This window comes from Oncorhynchus keta, chromosome 10 (genome assembly GCF_023373465.1).
Source record: "Oncorhynchus keta strain PuntledgeMale-10-30-2019 chromosome 10, Oket_V2, whole genome shotgun sequence".
NCBI classification, from domain to species: Eukaryota; Metazoa; Chordata; class Actinopteri; order Salmoniformes; family Salmonidae; genus Oncorhynchus; species Oncorhynchus keta.
This window is the reverse complement of record NC_068430.1, coordinates 60832370-60854049: the sequence shown is the minus strand read 5'-3', so window position 1 is coordinate 60854049 and position 21680 is coordinate 60832370. Positions and strand designations below refer to the sequence as shown.

Below are 21680 nucleotides of genomic sequence, written 5' to 3'. Positions count from 1 at the left end.
ATGTGCTTGGGCCTACAGAAAAATGTGTACCTGTTATGTTTGCACAGAAAAAGTGCAAAATTGGCACGTTTGACCTAAGGCTACACTTTTTTTTAAATTATTTTTTTTACCTTTCGTGCCCCCCATCCCCCCCCTCTCTTCTCCAAACACCGGAAGCTTCTCATCCAAAGTGGGAGCTAAGGAGAGAGAGAGAGAGAGGGAGAAAAAGGGAAAGGCTACTTTCATTTAATAGTGTTGAAGGAATGGCATGTAGGCACATTTCTTCTTTGAATTTTCTTGTCATTATTTGAAATAATGGAATAGGTCCTACGTCTTCACGTTTACGAATTGCGCGTGCAACAGTCGTATCGTCATCGGACGACCACTAGAGACAAAGCAGTCGTTTATCGTTGCTCTTGTCGGAGTACTTTTTTAGAGGTCTTGTGAAACGCTGGTCGTTTTCGCGTTGACTGCCCTTGGTTTCGGGTCTCGTTTTCTTGTGCGAATGATTTAACGTAGTTGTGGCTGACTTTGCTTGAGTTCTATTATGGAGTTACCGTCCACAGAAAATAAATGTTTCACAGAGAGTAACCTGAACTCGGCGAATAGGCGTAGACGAGGAGTCATGCCGACAATACACACCACTACTATCCTGTTTCTTATTTTCACCAAAGGTAAGAAGACAAAGTAGCCACAAGCCCGTCGGGTGTTATAAATGTATCTGTTAAATGAAAGTGTGTTTATCAGCCGGTACAATGTTCTACTATAGACTACTACATCAATGTAACAAGCAAGCTTTCTTTCTGAAAAATGTTTACTAGAGGACGCTACTGAGGAACCCATCTTGGTTATCAAATAGCCCAAGTTGTAAGTGCCCACTAACAAAGTTGTCTTGGCGTTTTTTTTAAACCTTTACTCTACAAAAGGCTAGTGTTATAGTTAACGGCTGTAAACTCGTCGTCACCCCCTCCCTAAAAACTCCATGTTACTGAAAACATAGTCAGTGAAAAACGTGTTACTCATTTGTATTTTTTTTTATTGTCCAGTTGGTTCGTTTTCATACTGTCATGACCCATGTAATATCCCCTTCAGCCTGGGTCTTTAAATTGACAGCGTTGCAGGGCACACAAAGAACTGTCTTCCAATGCCACACATGTTAATCCTTCAATTTCCATAATATTTCCATAACAATATGAATTTTACAGTATGTCATTTGAGCTCATAACAGGACCATGGCTGAAAACTGTTTTTGGGCAGAATAATGATCTGTATTGGTTGTATGCAATGTTCATGTTGGCATGGCCTGGCTTTAGAAGGTTCCCTATTGCTCAGCTTGATTCAACAGGCTCTTTCATAGAATATGGCCAGACCTGGGTTGAAGAGGGTGGGGGAAGTGACTGGCCTACACGGAGTGTGCAAAACATTAAAAACACCTAACTAATATTGAGTTGCACCCCCCTTTGCCCTCAGAACAGGCTCAATTCATTGGGGCATGGACTCAAGGTGTCGAAAGTGTTCCACAGGGATGCTGGCCCATGATGACTCCAATGCTTCCTTCCCACTGTTGTATCAAGTTGGCTGGAGGACCTTTGGATGGTGGACCATTCTTGATACACACAGGAAAATGTTGAGTGTGGAAAACCTCAGCAGCATTGCAGTTCTTGAGACAAACCGGTGCACCTACTACCATGCCCCGTTCAAAGGCACTTTTGTCTTGCCCTTTCACCCTCTGAATGGCACGAATACACAATCTGCCGTCTTCATCGACCTGGCCAAGGCTTTCGACTCTGTCAATCACCATACCATATTCTTATCGGCAGACTCGGTTTTTCTAATGACTGCCTTGCCTGGTTCACCAACTACTTCTCAGACAGTTCAGTGTGTTAAATCGGAGGGCATGTTGTCCGGTCCTCTGGCAGTCTCTATGGGGGTACCACAAGGTTCAATTCTCGGGCCGACTCTTTTCTCTGTATATATCAATGACGTTGCTCTTGCTGCAGGCGATTCCCTCTGAGCCACCTCTATGCAGACGACACCATTCTGTATACTTCTTGGCCCTTCTTTGGACACTGTGCTATCTAACCTCCAAATGAGCTTCAATGCCATACAACACTCCTTCCGTGGACTCCAACTGCTCTTAAACGCTAGTAAAACCAAATGCATGCTTTTCAACCGTTCGCTGCCTGCACCCGCACGCCCGACTAGCATCACCACCCTGGATGGTTTCGACCTAGAATATGTGGGCATCTATAAGCACCTAGGTGTCTGGCTGACTGCAAACTCTCCTTCCAGACTCATCAAACATCTCCAATCCAAAATCAAATCTAGTCGGCTTTCTATTTCGCAACAAAGCTTCCTTCACTCACGCCGCAAAACTTACCCATGTAAAACTGACTATCCTACCGATAGCTCAAAAATAGCTTCCAATACTCTACTCAGCAAACTGGATGCAGTTTATCACAGTGCCATCCGTTTTGTTACTAAAGCACCTTATACCACTCACCACTGCGACCTGTATGCCCTAGTCGGCTGGCCCTCGCTACATGTTCGTCGCCAGACCCGCTGGCTCCAGGTCATCTACAAGTCTATGCTAGGTAAACCTCCGCCTTATCTCAGTTCACTGGTCACGATGGCAACACCCACCCGTAGCACGGCGGCCAAAACTTCATTTGGCTGCCTTCCAGTTCTCTACTGCCTGTGACTGTAACGAATTGCAAAAATCGCTGTGGTTGGAGACTTGTATCTCCCTCACCAACTTTAAACATCTGCTACCTGAGCAGCTAACCGATCGCTGCAGCTGTACATAGTCCATTGGTATATAGCTCACCCAATTTACCTACCTCATCCCCATACTGTTTTTATTTTATTTTCTGCTCTTTTGCACACCAGTATCTCTACCTGCACATGTTCATCTGATCATTTATCACTCCAGTGTTAATCTGCTAAATTGTAATTATTCACTCCTATGGCCTATTTATTGCCTACCTCCTCATGCCTTTTGCACACAATGTATATATATATTCTCCTTTTTTCTACTACGTTATTGACTTGTTTATTGTTTACTCCATATGTAACTGTTGTCTGTTCACATTGCTATGCTTTATCTTGGCCAGGTTGCAGTTGCAAATGAGAACTTGTTCTCAACTAGCCTACCTGGTTAAATAAATAAATAAAAATGTCTCAAGGCTTAAAAGTTCTCCTTTAACTTGTCTCCTTCCCTTCATCTACACGGATTGGAGTGGATTTAACAAGTGACATCAATAAGGGATCATAGCTTTCACCTGGATTCACCACGTCAGTCTGTCATGGAGAGCAGGTGTAATTAATGCTCCAACTTTTCCCAATCATCTTGTAGCTCCATTTCTAATTGGGCAGCACATGCTGATTGTTAGAGCTTGTCAGGAATGACATGTTCATAGAGATTCTATAACTCAATTGTAGGATCCCTATGCATGCGTTGATAAGGCACATACTGTAGTACAGCATGCAGAAGGGTAATTTATCTATGCTGCAGGCTAAAGCCACTTGTAAAAGTTTAAGGTACTCTAGTCCTTCTGTGGCTCAGTTGGTAGAGCATGGCGCTTGTAACACCAGGGTAGTGGGTTCGATTCCCAGGACCACCCATACATAGAATGTATGCACACATGACTGTAAGTCGCTTTGGATAAAAGCGTCAGCTAAATGGCATATATTATTATATTATTATAGTGGTATGGCTCAAGCTCAATGCTTTTGCTTTGGTCCTTCCCCAATGTATAACTACTGTATATCTTTTTTCTCTTGTAGGTAAGTGGGAGTGTAGAGAAACAGTCAGAGAATGCATTTGTATCTTTTTGGAGAGATGGAGGAAAGTGTGTTGGGGGGTTTGTTGTTGGCCTCAGGGTCTCTGGAGGAAATGGCACCACATTTGCATGGAAACCCAAGAGATAAAAGCAGCCTGATGAGACTTCACAGGTAGTTGAGGGGCTTGCTTGATCTTTAGAACTCAAGGGGGACTATCTCATTCCATTGTTATGGAAATCAGGAATGGTCTGGGAAAAATACTTTAGAAGCATTCACTGTAATTGCAAAGACAGATGTAGTATCATTTCACTTGGCAAGTCCCTTTGCTCTGAATTGGGCTCACAATCATTTTTTGTTTATTCTAAACTAAGACAACTGAGAAGGATGATACGCTGTAGTAGGATTTTGATACTATAATTAAGTGGAAAAAGCCCCCAGTCTTATTGGACTGTTTTAAATGCAAGGCTCCATGTATTGTTTGAAATATCAACAGTTTGCCTTCTGGGGCTTCAGAGGGGAAATAAAAATGTCTTCAGATAATTTTACATCAAAACCATATTGTGAGCCCTTTTCCCCTAACAAGATGGCCCTGTGTCTTGATTAAAACCTACAGTGTATAATGTGAAACATCCTTTGCCTTGAAGTCCTGGAATATGGACTGCGTCCAAGGAGGTTTCAGTTAGAGGAATAGTTGACGTTGATTGCAAATGTAACTTGTCTTATAGATATTTAGAGAGTGGTCTATGTACCTGGAGAGCCGGCAATCTAATATTGGTTTGTTTACCTTGCTATACAGCCAGTGTTGGGCTGCTGACGGTAGTATAGATAATTTTCTTGGTAATATTACCCTTAATGTGAAGTACATTTGTAAGTTGAGTGAACTTTCTCTTAAACCAACAGCACCCACACAGGACATAGGCGATGCTAGATCAGGCTATATCACACAGGAAGTAGGTGACGCTAGATCAGGCTATATCACACAGGAAGTAGGCGACGCTAAAGCAGGCTATATCACACGGGAAGTAGGCGACGCTAAAGCAGGCTATATCACACAGGACATAGGCGACGCTAAAGCAGGCTATATCACACAGGAAGTAGGCGACGCTACAGCAGGCTGTATCACACAGGACATGGGCGGGGCTAAAGCAGGCTGTGTCACACAGGACATAGGCGACGTTACAGCAGGCTGTGTCACACAGGACAAAGGCGGGGCTAAAGCAGGCTGTATCACACAGGACATACACCTTAGCCAAATACATTTAAACTCAGTTTTTCACAATTCCTGACATTTAATCCTAGTAAAAATTCCATGTTTTAGATCAGTTAGGATCACCACTTTATTTTAAAAATGTGAAATGTCAGAATAATAGAAGAGGGAATGATTTATTTCAGCTTTTATTGCTCGCACACACCTTTTCAGTTCTGCCCACAAGGTTTCTATGGGAGTGAGATCATGGCTTTGTGATGGCCACTCCAATACCTTGACGTTGTTGTCCTTAGGCCATTTTGCCACAACTTTGGAAGTATGCTTGGGGTCATTGTCCATTTGGAGGACCCCTTTGCGACCAAGCATTAACTTCCTGACGACTGATGTCTTGAGACGTTGCTTCAATATATCTACATAATTTTCCTTTCTCATGAGGCCATCTATTTTGGGAAGTGCACGAGTCCCTCCTGCAGCAAAGCACCTCCACAACATGATGCTGCCACCCCCGTGCTTCACGGTTGGGATGGTGTTCTTCGGCTTGCAAGCGTCCTACTTTTTCCTCCAAACATAATGATGGTCATTATGGCCAAACGGTTCTATTTTTGTTTCATCAGACCAGAGGACATTTCTCCAAGATGTACGATCTTTGTCCCCATGTGCAGTTGCAAACAGTAGTCTTTTTTTATGGTGGTTTTGGAGCAGTGGCTTCTTCCTTGCTGAGTGGCCTTTCAGGTTATGTCGATATAGGACTTAGATACTTTTGTACCAGTTTCCATCAGCATCTTTAAAAGGTCCTTTGATGTTGTTCTGGGATTGATTTGCACTTTTCACACCCAAGTACGTTCATCTCTTGGAGACCGAAAGCATCTACTTCCTGAGCGGTATGACGTCTGCGTGGTCCCATGGTGTTTATAAAAATGGCTCCCAAGGATGAACCAGACTTGTGGAGGTCTGCAATTTTATTTCTGAGGTCTTGGCTGATTTCTTTTGATTTTCCCATGATGTCAAGCAGAGGCAATGAGTTTGAAGGTAGGCCTTGAAATACATCCACAGGCTAATTGACATAATTTGAGTCAATTACCTATCAGAAGCTTAAAGCCATTCTCTGGAATTTTCCAAGATATTTAATGGCACAGTCAACTTAGTGTATGTAAACTTCTGACCACTGGAATTGTCAGTGAAATAATCTGTCTGTAAACAATTGTTTTTTAAAAAACTAGACAAGTCCGTTAAGAACAAGTTCTTATTTTTAATGACGGCCTAAAAATAAGAACTTGTTCTTAACGGACTTGCCTAGTTTAAAAAAAAACAATTGTTTACAGACAGATTATTTCACTTACAATTCCAGTGGTCAGAAGTGGGTTAACTGCCTGTTCAGGGTCAGAACGACAGATTTGTACCTTGTCAGCTCGGGGATTTGAACTTGCAACCTTTCGGTTACTAGTCCAACGCTCTAACCACTAGGCTACCCTGCCGCCTTATTGTGCCATGCACAATGTAGATGTCCTAACTATAGTTTGATAACAATACATTTGTGGAGTGGTTGAAAAACGAGTTTTAATGACTCCAACCTAAGTGTATGAAACTTCAGAATTAAACTTTTTATCACACAGGACATAGGCGATGCTGCAGCAGTCTATATCGCAGAGATTAGGAAGTGATGATTACCAAACAAATATAAAAAATAATGATAGTTTCCTTGGTTTACAATAAGCTCAATTATCACCATTTGCAGCATTGGAACTGCATTATTTGCTGAAACATTGAATTAATCCTATAGTATCTTATTTCCAACGTTCATCCAATTTGTGTAGTACTTTCAGAGCTTGTACAAATTTGCTGGTTCGATCAAAACCCAGTCCTTATTTTCTATACTGCCATCTGTCCTTGCTGTGTGTGTCTTGTTGAAATCAATGGCAACTACTTGTATGATACAGAGGGCCACTCCGGTCTGTGACATATGTGATGATGGAGAAGCAGCTGAAATGTCTTGAAACACATTCTGGATTAGGCGTGATGGCATGTTCTTCCCTCTGGTCTTACTCCCCCGAGATCTCATGGGTCTTTGGGGCACACATTAAATATGCACAATTCAAATGTCACGGTGGAGATTCACAATTTAGATGAGTAACTTAACTGCTGCACAGTATTTGAAGCAATACAACAGCGACACTGTATTTATTGTCAAAATATCACATTGTTTCAAAATTACATGGGGCAGGGGGGGAATGTAAAGGTAACATCTATAATTCAGTGTTCTGGTATGGCAGATGCTCCTCTATGCCAAACTCATAGGATGTTTGATGCCACTTCATTTGCTTGTTGAGTAATTCTACCCTGGGTAAACCCAGCCAAGGTCGTGCCAAAGCATGTTGTAACCTTGTGATTACTTTCCACAATGCCCTCCATATTTGGCTCCTAACCCAGTGCAGAAAGACGATGCCAGCGGCTGACATAACTGATGTTTGATCTGATAGCCCATAATGAGCTACTAAAATGACAGCCTGGCAGATGTTTGAAATGAATGCCTGTGTAAACCATGCCACCCGTCGTGAGATTGCTCGCCGGCAGAGAAATAGCAGGGCCTTGGCAAGGAGGAAGAGATTCTGCTCATAAGATGTGAAGTTGTCTGATATGGAGTGTCAGCCAGGAATGGCCTGAACAAAATGGTGGAAAACATGCCTGTTTTGAATTGTCTAATGATGAACTGTTAAACAACAACCAGCTCAGAAATATTTGGTTTCCAGACTCATGGTTTTAAATAATTCAAAGCATTTGGTTAAACACTATTGTTTTTCCTGCTAAATGGGGCATTCGTTAGAACCAATTTAGGAAACTACATCTGTGTGTGAAACTGTTATTTTTTTGTAATATTTTTTTCACTCTTTGAAGGCTTTGTTGGTTAAAATAATAAGCTATATTGAGCTTTGCACTTGAAGTAGGCTCCTTTTGGATATTTTCAGGAGGATCTGTTTCTGAAAACTTCTCCAATTTCTTTTATATAGTCGGGAAACAAGGATAAAAACCTGAAGATTGTGTGGAAGATGCACAATCTTTGGGATTTGAGTCATCATTTGCAGAATAACTTTGACCCAATTTGTTGAATGATTCCATTGTCTTTACTTAACTTTGTTTTTCTCCGTTAAGTCTGTTGGGCGTGAGGTCAACCGTCAACATATCTTCACCGATTGATCAAAATGTCAACCTTTTTTAGATGTGCTTTCTGCCAAAGCTAGGACATGGGCTTGTCTTTTAGCCACATATGAGCCATTGACACCATATCAGTCAAGGAGCATATAGCCCTGTAACCCTGGCAAACCTCAGTGCTGCTGACTGGGAGAGGACTGTTTCCATGTTGTAAAGTACACCTGGAAAGCTGGGCAGATGTCATTCACAATTCCACATAGAGATTTTTACAACCCCCCATTTTTAGAGAGGGGATTTCACTGTTAGTCTACACCTTTTTGTTTATGAGGTATGTGACAAATTGTTGATTTATTGGAGACTAATGTATGAATATTTTTCTGACAAATTATTGCTTTTTGATAAGACTTTGCAGATAGAATAAAGAGGGGGGGAAAGCATGTCATCAAATACTTGCACATAAACCCTGAATAACACACTCCCAGAACTACTTGGGTTTTGTGTGAATGATAAGTAATGAAATAAGAGTAATTGCTCACGCAGTGTATAAAGTATACACAAAGTAGTGGTCTACTGTTTGTTCGTGCCATCCCTTCATGCTCCTCTAAAATGACGATAGCATGTGAAATGGACAGAGCAACCTCAAGATGAAAAGAACCCTGTCTGACAGAGCCAATCACAACTATGCATTGCTCTCGTTGAACATGAGGTAAACCAATGGCTGCTTGCAGGCCACAATCATCAAGGGAAACCCACACAGACCGATTCCAGGGCAGAGAGGTCACGAGCAGGGGAGAAGAGCTGATTTTACATTTCGCAACCCAAGAACAAGCTCAGCCAGAGCCGTTTGAAGAACTAGGGACATGAGTGATTGTACCTTTTTTTTTGAGTCTCTCTGTGGTAAAACAATATTTATTGCTAGATGTTTTGCCAGATTTTTGCCCATTGTTGCATATGAACCCTTTCCTCTCAAGGGCTGTCTGGAGAGACTTGTTTCAGGGACAATTTTAGTCTGTTGGCCTGCCTGGAACCAATGTGAAGTTGCCTGGTGACACTCCTGAGTGCTCTGCAGAGAGAACAAGTGGTTCTTGTTATAAGATCAGAATTTGTGTAATTAAATTTAAGTCCATATGCTTTTCATTAAGCTCCATCTCTTTCCAGAGCCGAATTTAGAAATCCCACAACATTCCCCAAGCACCAAAGGCTTTTTAGATTTTATGTAATATAAAGAGAAGCGTGTGGAATTTACTGTGGAGGATAGATTGAACTTCAGTGCAACACACATTTCCCGCCAATTTGGTTTGAGAGAAGAAATAATTACTTGGTTAATATGCCAAGACTATCAACATTTGAGGTCTGAAAAACTGCCGGGTTGCATGACTGTGAAAGTCCCAAGCCTAGTCTCCTAAAACATTTTTCTGACTTTCAACATCCTCTGCTGCTGACCTCCTTTAACGTTTATTGTATTTTGTCCCTCCTTGTGTGCTGTTTTGGGTATTGTTTGTTTGTCGGGGGCCCCACACTTTCTGTGGTACGCATCAGTTGCTTGCACTTCTCCCAGCATGAGGTCAACACTGCCAACTGGCAGAAAGAGAAAGAACTGTTATGAGCTGAACATAACAGTGCAAGGGAGGACCAGTAGCAGGTGACCCAACTGTGATTTGTGACTAGATTTAGAATGCAATGCAATTACCCCCCCACCCACCCCACGGGACAGCTAATTGTATTGCATTCTAAATCTCACAGCGAAAACACATACTCTGTAAAGACTTCCATGTCTGAGCTGCCTGCGGCAGATGCCATACCGGGGGAGGCATAGTTGAGATGGGTTGTAACCTGGTTTTGGTGCTTCAATTGTTATTTCCCCCTCCAAAAACAGAGAGTAGGCTACTTTATCACCTTCAAGCCAGTTCAGCAAACAGTAAAATGAAAGCCCTATGGCTCACATGTGAAAAGTGGCTGGACCCCTGACTCTTCCAGGGCCGTAAACTTGGCCCGGGACTCTAACGATGGAGGTACACAGGAAAGGTTTTCTTTTCTTCTCCAGGAGCATGTCAAATTAGGCATAAGTAAAGTCTTTGATTTCTGTATCAGATAGAAAATGTGTCTTACAAAATGTAAGACTTTTTTTCCCTCGTAGATGTTATCAGAAATGCATCAAAACCCCTGCCAACTAATAACAACACACAAATTGTTTACGTTCTAAAGTTAAGAAATATTTCCTTGTGCCTCTTCCGTAACCAAAAACTGACATATCTCTAAGATATTTTAATGTCTCTCCCTCATGAGGGTGGATAATGAAAGTTCACAGAAGTAATGGTATACCTACCAATTTAGTTATAGTGATTTTACTGATGTCAGCTTTATTTGAATTATTAAGTGAATAAAACTCGTAATTGCATTACCAAATTGGTAACTGAATTACCAATAAAATCAGTAATGGAATTACTGCAACTGAATTGGCTACAATGGGAAATCATAATAGTCACAAATCATAGTTGGGTCACCTGCTACTGTCCTCCCTTCCACTGTCATACTGTTCTGTTCAGCTCATAAGTTTTCTTTCTGTTGTCTAGTGGTGAAACCTCTCTCTCACATACACTGTCCAGTTAATGTTACCTCTCCCAGCTCTTACTGACACTACCAATGTGTCCCCTGTAACCAGCATCCTAACGCACTGACCGACATCGAACATCCACGGATGTTGAAAAGTAGTTTTTTTAAATTTGATCAGTCCACCCTGGCCTTGATGTTTAACATCCACAGACGGACCGGACTGAACATATCATAGATGTATGTTTCACAAGTTTTCATAGCACAGTACAGTTAGTAGAGCACAGTGGAGTATAACTACACATTTCAGGACCCAATGAATAGCCCGCTTTTACACTGGACAATTCGTGGGTTTATGCTACAGTCCGCCCACAGACTAGTCGCTGCTCAACTCCATCATAAATTGTTGAGTTTAGTCGGCTAAATATAGTACAGTACAGAAATGTATTATAGTACAGTAGAGAACAGTATATTGTACTGAACTATACTCTAATGTAGTCTACTGCAGTCCACTGTGCTGCGTGCGCCGTGATGTCCAAACTTGTGAAACATGAGGAGTAAGGGAAAGGGGGATACCTAGTCAGTTTTACAACTGAGTGCCTTCAACCCGAAATGTGGCTTCTGCACTTAACCCAACTCCTCTGAATCAGAGAGTTGCAGGGGGCTATCTCAATCGACAACCACGTCATTGGCGCCCGGGGAACAGTGGGTTAACTGCCTTGCTCAGAGGCAGAACGACAGATTTTTGCCTAGTCAGCTCTGGGATTCGATCCAGTATCCTTACTGTTACAGAACCAATGCTCCTACCCGCCAGAATACTGACATTCATATCCATAATTATGCTTTTCTGTGTAGTACAGATCAGTCAAATTCCATTACCAGGTGTAAATCCACTTCACTTACTGTAGTTCAATAATCAAAATAGATGTTTTTTTCAAAGTCAATGTGCTATGTCATAGCTGACACCCCATTCTTTCTGCGGACATCTTAATTTTTTTTATTCAGAGCAGATATTTAAGATTTTTCCCGGAAACGTAGTCTCATAACAACCTGAGGGAGATTTTACTGTAATTCTGTTTAAAAAAGTTAGCATCTGTACAGTTCTTACACTAAATTAGTTTTAAAATGTTTCAGTAGAAATTGTTAGTATTGACTTTTGCGTATTGTTTGTTTAACTTTGAAATGGCGTAATTCCGTTACCGTGGAATTGCCCCTGTAAATCCATACATTTCTCCAATGGCTCAAATGTGTTGAATATGTGATTTGTCATTGACTTTTTAAATTTTATTTAGAAAATGAATGCTCTCCTCATAAATGGTTGGAGCCATGCTTAGTGGGGAGTTGTAAAGCGAACCGCTCTTGGTATGCTCCACTTAGTGGACGGGGGGGGGTGAAGCTTAGGTTGTTTGATTTGTTTTATCTTACAACTCAAATTCATTAGTCTGCTGTAGTATTTGTGTCTTAGTCATGTAATTAAATACTTTCACATTCATAATCTCCACCACGAAAATGACCATGTATGGCCATAGCACGCTCACACTCATCTCTGCACCCACCTCCCTCCAGCTGTTTTTTCCCTTGTATGTGCAGGGAAGGGGCAAGGGATTCTCATATAAATGTTTTGGCCACAGATGTGTATCCATCTCACAGCTGGGCCCCTGCGTTAAATGAAGGGAACGGTTCACCAATAATTTAAAGTCTCAACGGCCTCCGATACAATCTCATGCCATGTCTCTGTGATGACAGAAAAGACAGCTGAAATGCAAACTCTAAGAACTGTTCCATCCTAGGTCTGGGTGCTATATCGAATTAATTCCAGTTAATGTTTTTGTGCGATATTCCAAATGCCTGTATCGCAAGAATCAAGTTATTTTGTATTTTTTGTTTTTATGAGCATTTATGTTTGCTTGTTCTCGTCTCCTTCTCGGAAAGGCAGGCGGCGAGCTTATTTTGGGCAAGAGTGAAACCTCTCGCTTCGCCTTTTCCTGACTATTTACACACACACACCAAGCCCCTCCCCCTGCCACACCAACAAAGTTGAGAGATCAATTCTTCCTCTGACGAGCAGTTTAAACTCACTATTTGCATTTGAGGTTTGGTCCAACAGAATCTGTCAAATGGACACAAAGCTTAGACACTATTTTTTTTACTGTAATAAAGATGTTAACCTTTCTAACAATACCATTTTTATGTTTCAACTACTCAAATTGCGCGCAGAGCAGACACTACTAAAACAGGCGTGTCAATGAACATTCATTCTGGAAAATTAATGCTCAGTTTAGCATTTTAGCTAAAGACTTATATTAGCTGTGTAGTCTTGAATTTAAAAAAATATATAAATGTGAAATAAGTATTCAAACACAATTAATTTAATTCATTGGCAACTTGTTTTCAGTCTGAGAAATAAGGAAAACTACTCGATTTCAACACCTGAACAGTGGACAGGTTAGCAAGCTGTCAAAACAATTGGGAGACAGATGGGTGTGTTCATAACAATTCAACTGTTCTGCCGTGTTACCGAGCAAATAGATTCATACCGGGAATTCCCAATCTCACTTGATTTCTTTTACCCAAGCAACATCCTACTCAGTGTCATTGTCTTACATCAGATCAGTTCAGGCGGAATCAACATTTATCTCTTGAATGGTAATGGGATAGAACAAAAGTAGTCCGGGCTGCCATAACGTTTGAAAATATTACCTACGTGACATTGTCTACGAGACTCAATTTCTTCATCAAAACTGTCTCAATCTAAGCTTAAACAAATGTCAATGTTTTTTGTGAAGTTTTATTTGCCCCATTTTACATCTAGCTAAGGATTATTGTGCTTCAATGAGCAGTATTTCTGTAGTTTTGACTATACACACGAAAGCTAGAATACATTTTTCCAACATTAACTTTCTAACATTAGCTGAACCAGTCACTGAAATCATCTTTGACTGAAACGGTGCTGCTAACTTAGTGCTGCACACAATGTTGAGTCTTCCAGCAAGTTACTGCACTGCTAACTAATGCTTACATTATTATAGGTTTTCATGAAGCAGCTGTTCTTCTGCCACGAGTCATTGCAGTAGCTTCCTGAGTCAGCCGCTGTGCTCAGCTGACCCAACGATACGATTGCGGGGAAACATGCTGATCCTACAGACTGATTTCTCAGTTCTTCATAATTGTGGGGCTGCATGTCTACAACTTCAGGATCATTTAAATAGGCTAATCCAAACTTTGTCATTCATGTCAGTAAGATAGCTATACGGCTGATCAAGTCACTGCACTGGCAACCAACGTCCTTGCACAGCCTGTTTGCAGAAGATAGCCACTGGATTATTTTTTATTTTTTTGCAAACTATTAAATCACTGTCAACATTTTGTAGTAAATTTGCTAGCTAGTTATTCTTCCTATTTCATGGAAAGTCATGCAAGAGCGCAGTGTTTAGTAACTGTTTTACATTATTTGAATGGCGGATGCTCAATGTTAAATTTCAAATGAGTTCCACTTCCTACAAGAGAGACCGGTTGAAGAATGCGCATCGCAGAGGAGTGAAGCCATCTGACGTGAGACATTGATTGTGTGCCACTGACTGACCAAGATTCTGCAGGGCCTAATGTTCTCCCAGCAGCCTAATCACTGGCATCCTGCACCTCTGCATCGTGGCCCCCAGCTCACTCCAGGTCTCCCCTTTTGCCTGTTGTCTGTCAATCTGGACTGTGTTATTAAATGGAGGGTGACTTACTCCTACTGCACTGTCCCAATGGACCGCAGTCCCCCACTGGTTAATCTTAGTATCTGTAGGCATTTCAGAGCGAGCACCTGTTTAGCCATGTCCAGCCTGACACTGTGTCCCTAGACTTGGGAGCAGCTGCACAAACACCTTCCTTCTCTGCCTGGGCCCTCCGCTTTGCCTTGTGAACCCCCCCGACACACACACACACAACCCTTATATGGCAGTTTGTCTGATGGGTCCAGGCCTAGTGTGATACCCCAGGCCCAACGGCCTTGCCAGACTATTAGGCTGTTCTGGACTATTAGGTTACCCCAGGGAAATCAGCAGCTGAAAGTAATAAGTGCTCTAATAAGTTGCCTTCTCGCCCTCAACAGCCACGTAGCTCGATGACTTACTTGGTTTTTTGGATGCTCCTATGGCATAATCTCAAGTGGAGATTGGACAATTGGAGATTCAGTTTCCACTGTTGTATATTTGCATAACGATGCTCCTCAGCCTTGTGAACTGCGGGTATGGTGAACTGAACCGTGGGTATGGTGAAACATACCTTAATAACAATTGTGGCAAGCTCAAATTTCTGTACAAGGCTGTTGTCATTTATGACCCCCCCCCTCTACTCAGTGTCTGGTGGGTTAAACCACTCTGGTCATATTTCACAGGGTGGTTTTGTTTTAACCATGGCTCAATTTAATGCTTGGCTCCTTTTTAGTGGACAGATGGTCCAAATCAACTCTCCACCATTGTTAAATATGGGTCTGCTTACATCCATGGAGTCATCCTTACCCCTGATATACAGCATCGAAAATGGTCTGTTTGAAGTTACATTGTGGGCTTCCTCTGTAAGGTAACATTCTCATTTTTATTCTGCAGTTTGCTATTGTGGTCTCTTCCAGCAGTTTTCACATTCCACGTGCATTCTGTGTCTTGTGAATTAAACCTAAAATGTTTCTGTGCCAATCTTTCCTGCCTACTGTCAGTAGTGCTTGGTGGGAGGTCCCTGCATCCGCAACCAAGCCCTGTAGGTATCTCAAAATGGAACTGGTCACAGACCCCGTATCTTTACTCCGGAGGGTCATTGACCGCTGTGCATCAAAGTCCTCCTTTGTGAGAGAGCGGGAGAAACCACAGGAGCTTTTTGACACTAACAGAGCCAAGTTGAGCTTTGAGACTAATATGATACCACTATACGAGCTGGAAGAGAAAGACCAGTGCCCTAAAGCTCCTGGTGCATAATTTATACCGAACGGACTTATCGATTGACACCAACTTATTTGCTTCCCTATTTGGTGCACGATTTGCATCTTCAGGTTCACATTAATGTTTATTTAGCTCAATCTTGGGAGGTAGGTTGTGTTTGATCAGATCCCAGATGTGATGTAATGTGCAGCATTTTATGCAGCAGCAGGTTCCATTTGTTTCAGCCAATCAGGTTTGCTTACACTCGGTTAGTATAGTTCCACTGCTTCAGTATCCATGAATGCCACCTTTGTCACTTCAAACTCTAAATTCCTGCCCTGGGATCAAGGAAGAGGTTTAGGAATGTTCCAGTGCCGGGCATTTCTGTGGAGGCTAGGGTCCTCACCTAGACACTGATTTTGTAGACACTTTAAATGTGCAAGACGATTTCCATTCCTGATATCTCAGAGAATCTCATAATTTTGAAAATCTATTGAAAATAAAGCCAACTGGACACCAATTGTCCAACATGATGTTCTGGTAAATGTGTCATCTCTGGTCAAACATTTTTTTTTACATGAAACAAATGTTCTAGGCATCATCTTTCTCATGACCTAGCTTAGCTACACTCTGCACAGTTGATTCCATGCAACATGGCGAGTCCCCACATGTCTGATTTTAATTTAATTGGTGAGTAAATTTCCCCAGAGTCCAATCAGAAGAGACTGCAATGGCGACAAACAGACTGACGGTGCATTCTTTGAAGGGTGGATCAGCTTTAATATTGAGGATAGATTGTTGCTTCCATCAATGCAATTGTCAGCGTCATTTACAATCCCCAATCCATATTTTTTGGGATATATATATATATATATATGAGCGCACACACAGTTGAAGTCGGAAGTTTACACACTTAGGTTGGAATCATTAAAACTCGTTTTTCAACCACGCCAAAACTATAGTTTGTAAACAAGAAATTTGTGGAAAGTCGGTTAGGACATCTACTTTGTGCTTGACAGGTAATTTCTCCAACAAACGTTTAGACAAATTATTTCACTTATTATTCACGGTATCACAATTCCAGTGGGTCAGAAGTTTACATACGCTAAGTTGACTGTGCCTTTAAACAGCTTGGAAAATTCCATAAAATGTCATGGCTTTACAAGCTTCTGATAGGCTTATTGACATCATTTGAGTCCATTGGAGGTGTACCTGTGGATGTATTTCAAGGCCTACCTTCAAACTCAGTGCCTCTTTGCTTGACATCATGGGAAAATCAAAAGAAATCAGCCAAGACCTCACAAGAAATTGCAGATCTCCACAAGCCTGGTTCATCCTTGGGAGCAATTTTCAACTGCCTGACTGTACCACGCTTATCTGTACAAACAATAGCACGCAAGTATAAACACCATGGGCCCATGCAGCCGTCATACCGCTCAGGAAGGAGACGTGTTCTGTCTCCTAGAGATGAACGAACTTTGGTGCGAAAAGTGCAAATCAATCCCAGAACAACAGCACAGGACCTTGTGAAGATGCTGGAGGAAATGGGTACAAAGTATCTATATTCATAGTTAATAAACAAGTCCTATATCGACATAACCTGAAAGGCCGCTCAGCAAGGAAGAAGCCACTGCTCCAAAACTGCCATTAAAAAGCCATCCACGGTTTGCAACTGCACATGGGGACAAAGATTGTACTTTTTCGAGAAATGTTCTCTGGTTTGATGAAACAAAAATAGAACTGTTTGGCCTTAATGACCATCATTATGTTAGGAGGAAAAGGGGGAGGCTTGCAAGTCAAAGAACACCATCCCAACCGTGAAGCGTGGGGGTGCTTTGCTGCAGGAGGGACTGGTGCACTTCACAAAATAGATGACATCATGATGCTGGAAAGTTTTGTGGATATATTGAAGCAACATCTCAAGACATCAGTCAGGAAGTTAAAGTTTGGTCGCAAATGGGTCTTCCAATGGACAATGACCCCACATATACTTCCGAAGTTGTGGCAAAATGGCTTAAGGACAACCAAGTCAAGGTTTTAGAGTGGCCATCACAAAGCCCTGCCCTCAATCCCATAGAATTTGTGGGCAGAACTGAAAAAGCTTGAGTTTGGGAATTTTTACTAGGATTAAATGTCAGGAATTGTGAAACTGAGTTTAAATGTATTTAAATGTATGTAAACTTCCGACTTTAACTGTGTGCATACATATACTTTTTTACATATACCTTTTTTATTATTCCCTGCAAACCCTGCCACCTTTCCCCCAATTGTAGTAAACTAATAAACAACACTTTGGCTTCTACCTTCAGTTTATACACATTTTACACAGACAATCTATTTTACAGTAGTTATATTTTGTTTGTTTTTAGTCCTTCCTCTATTTCTGACATCCATCCAGTTTGATTTCTATTTGTAACTGTGGTATTTCACAAAATGTCTGAGCCTACATACATTTTACAGACCCTGTGTGTTTTACATTGGTTGTCTTGTTATTAGTCCCACCCTTCAGCTCCATTCAACAGGCTCTGTTTTTACACTTGTTGTGACTTGTAGTTTTGAATAATGGAGGTCGGAGTAGGCTGAATAGCTATAGCCCACATTGCAGCAATGGCTCCCTATGCTCTAGTCTGTTCAGTTCTTCTGAGTCTTGGTACCCTCTTAATCAACAGTATTCCCTGAGAGGATCCTGTCTCCATAGCAGCAACAGGCACAGATAATGGCTTGTCCTGCCCCTCTGGCTGCCTGAAGTTTGGAATGTGGCCTCCCCTGTAGAGGAGAGAGCTAGATAACACACAGTCTAGCTCTATATATTAGTGGATCACATGACGTGGGAGAGCTAGTACAGAGCCAAAGAGATGAGTCTTGGGGGTATTGTTATTGGGCACCAAGGGCTACTCTTCTTCCTGTAGTCTGTTAGACTCCACTCGGTACTTACAATGACAGAACCACTCTCGAAGCAGTGAGAACACAGCGTGTTGTGTACTTCCAGTATGTAATTGACTGGAGTTGTGTAGTTAGCAAGGCTGTGGGCTTTTCATTTTGGATGTAAAGAGGGGGCGCATGATAGCCCACCCAGAACAAAGTCATTGGACAGGTCATTATTGTAAACAAGAATTTGCTTTTAATATACGTCAACTTTTTTTATTATTTTTTATTAATACAGGTAAGTAAAATGCATGTATGTTCAGACACTTTTACTCTGTGTCACTTTTGCCGGGTAACCCAGGAGTCCCATTCATCCAAGGCTGAGGGGTATGAATGAATACCTCATCCTCTTGAAGCCGGGCAGATGCCACTCCACATTCCATCCCCCTCGCTGGTATGCGCTCTCGACCTGTGATGTGTTGACATTGTGTCTGTGTGTATTAAAAAGAGACAGAACAAGGTACAGCCTCATTGGGCACAGTTGAGCTGTTTTGTTCAGGATACACTCTTGTTTAGTTATTCTTTCAACCAGTCTCTCGATTCCACACTTATGTGTATGTCACTATCACACTAGAGTACATTTGTTGATAGACTTATGAAACCGAACATAATATGAATATAACTAATTCAGTACTCAAAAAGGCAAATATAGTATGTCATAGCCAGTTATTGCCCCCCTTTGTAAAACACTGCAAACCAACAGAGGCCAAATGCCAAAGTCAGGTGGTATGCATGCCAGGGTGGAGTGAGGGGGTCAACTAAGTGATGGCACAGTGCCCGCCTACCTACAAAAACATTAGGGGAAAACACTATCAGCTCAGTAAGTGCCAGTTATTCATCCTTTTCTGCTCATTAAAAGTGTAGCCTACTTGTGCTATTTATTTATTTTATTTTTTCTCTCCCCCCACTTCTGCTCCATGGGAAAGCAGAGGCTTTATTTCCCACTCCCACTGCAGACTGTCCCGCTCCCAGCATGGGCCTTCGCTCGGCCTGGGCCCCAGTAACCAGTCACTGGAGCGAGACAGACTGCCGTCTCGGTCTCAGGCAGTCGTCTGTCTGGATGAATGGGCAGCTCTGAGTTCCAGACAGGCCCTGCCAATCACTGAGGATCAGTGGCACTCTATTCAACGTCTGGGACATTTGGAGAAAAACAAATCCTTCATTGAAATTCATACTTAGTATTACTAGCATTTATTTATTTGAAGGTACAAACTTATTATTCTAGTAGTTTGACTTGATCTGCTTATGTAACTACATTTTTTGCACACATCTCCCATTGACATCAATTAATGAGTTGCACGAAAGTCTGATTTGCTTGCGCTCAATTTAGAATCTGGACATTTGAATGCCTCTTAAACAAGCCGAAAGGACAACATAGTACTGTTTTAATGTAATGAGTGGCAATGTCCTATAGGGTGTTCTAATGGCTTATACTGCACCCTAAAGGGATAGTTAACTTTTCTGAATGTTTTTGCTTATTTACAGCTCACCTAGGGTGGAGTTGTCATCCAAACCACTTTGAAGTTCATTGGCAGGGTGTTGAGCCTCATCCAAAATCTCCTGGCCAGCATTTTTTGTGCATGTAGCAATGCAAGTGGAAACTGATGGTCTTGCAGGAGACGTGGTTATTATTTGGGATGACAGAGTACATACCTGGCATGTCACTCAGCAAGAGGAGGGAGACCAAGGAGTTATGAACCATGTCTAGAGAAACTGGGGCCCATGGTCTGTCTGCCGCACACCTGGGTGTCTGTCTCTCTACTCCCAGCTGCCAGTGGACAAAAGAGCTAAGGGCGTAGAAGGGGAAAAGCATTGTACTCTTTCCTTTTAAATCAGGGCTTTCTGACCCTGTTCCTGAAGAGCTACCCTCCTTTAGGTTTTTGCTCCAACCCCAGTTGTAAATGACCTGATTAAGTTTATCAACTAGATAATTATTACAATCAGGTGAGCTAGATTCGGGTTGGAGCAAAAAACCTAAAGGACGGTAGCTCTCTAGGAACAGGGTTGGAGAGCCCTGCTTTACATTTTCTGAGTTGATGTGCGGATGGCTGAAAATCTTTTTCACTTCATCTTTTCATGGAAGAAAAATATGATTAATTTGTATGTGCATTAAATACAGGCTCTGTTGTGAACTGAATACTTTTTGGTTTAGAGTAACACGTCAGAGCTTAACAACTAATTCCTTCCTATAACTCTCTCTTCATCCTCCAGTTCTCATTGTTCACGCCGCCTCCTTCCACTTCACCAAGGAGCCCAAGTCCCAGGATGCCTTGCATGGCCGGAGTGCCATGTTACGCTGCGAGGTCAGCGACGCGGAGGGCGTGAGTTACAGCTGGCTGCAAAACGGCGATGCGGTGAACGACACAGAGCGCCGCTTTCGGGAGGGTGGCAACCTCAAGTTCACCGCTGTGGACCGCGTGCTGGACGCCGGGACCTTCCAGTGCCTGGCCACCAACAATGCCACGGGAGAAGAGGAGCGCTCCACGGAGGCGTCCTTCAACATCAAATGTGAGTTTACTTAAATACTACAAAATTTTACTTACTTAATTCTCATAAATGTAAGCCCTTCCCTTAAATCAGTGTTTTGAGTTCTCATAACCAAAATACTGTAAATAGATGTGCAATTGTTAAATCCATACACATATTTCCGATATTGATATGACTCAATCTAGCACTCAAAGTAAGCATGGGTGACAGTGTAATGGCAAATGATAGGCATAATTATACATGTTACTGTAATCACTTTTGCCAAATGCATTGAATTGGCTGCACAGCAATTAAAGCCTTCTTAGACCTTATGCAGACCTACCTGTTTTGAATATTGACAGTTGCCTTGCATCTTCCAGATGTCAACTCAATATGTATGACCTCGCATGTGTGTCTCTACAACCTTCATCTATATAACAGGCATCACATCTCCTGAAGCTCTAAGAAAATGCTGCCTCATACTTATGAAGACTCTTTACCAGAGCCAGCCAGTGCTTTCCTTTTTCTAACTCTTATTTCCACTGGACCAAAAAACGAAGTCACGCCCGCGTGAGAGGTTATTTTGAGTGTGGGGCGGACAAAGCTGTCCTTTATGTCCTCTGCCAATATGGACTGCTTGTGAAGTTGCAGCGTCCGCCTGCTCTGGCTGGCTGTGTCACAGAACAAGGAAGGTCAGCTGAAAGGGAAGGGGCTGTTTTGGTAGC

General features: G+C 42.1%; 1 protein-coding gene across 1 annotated transcript in view; it reads left to right on the top strand.

Annotated features, from left to right (window-relative positions):
• The first annotated feature begins 160 nt into the window (after positions 1–160).
• Positions 161–21680, top strand: part of LOC118389121 (inactive tyrosine-protein kinase 7-like) — a 35252-nt gene continuing 13732 nt past the window's right edge. Inside the window, exons 1-2 of the mRNA XM_035778897.2 lie at positions 161–653; positions 20701–20997. Of these exons, the coding sequence (XP_035634790.1) occupies positions 527–653; positions 20701–20997 (424 nt within the window). The 5' untranslated portion in view covers positions 161–526. The remainder of the gene's footprint in view (positions 654–20700; positions 20998–21680) is intronic.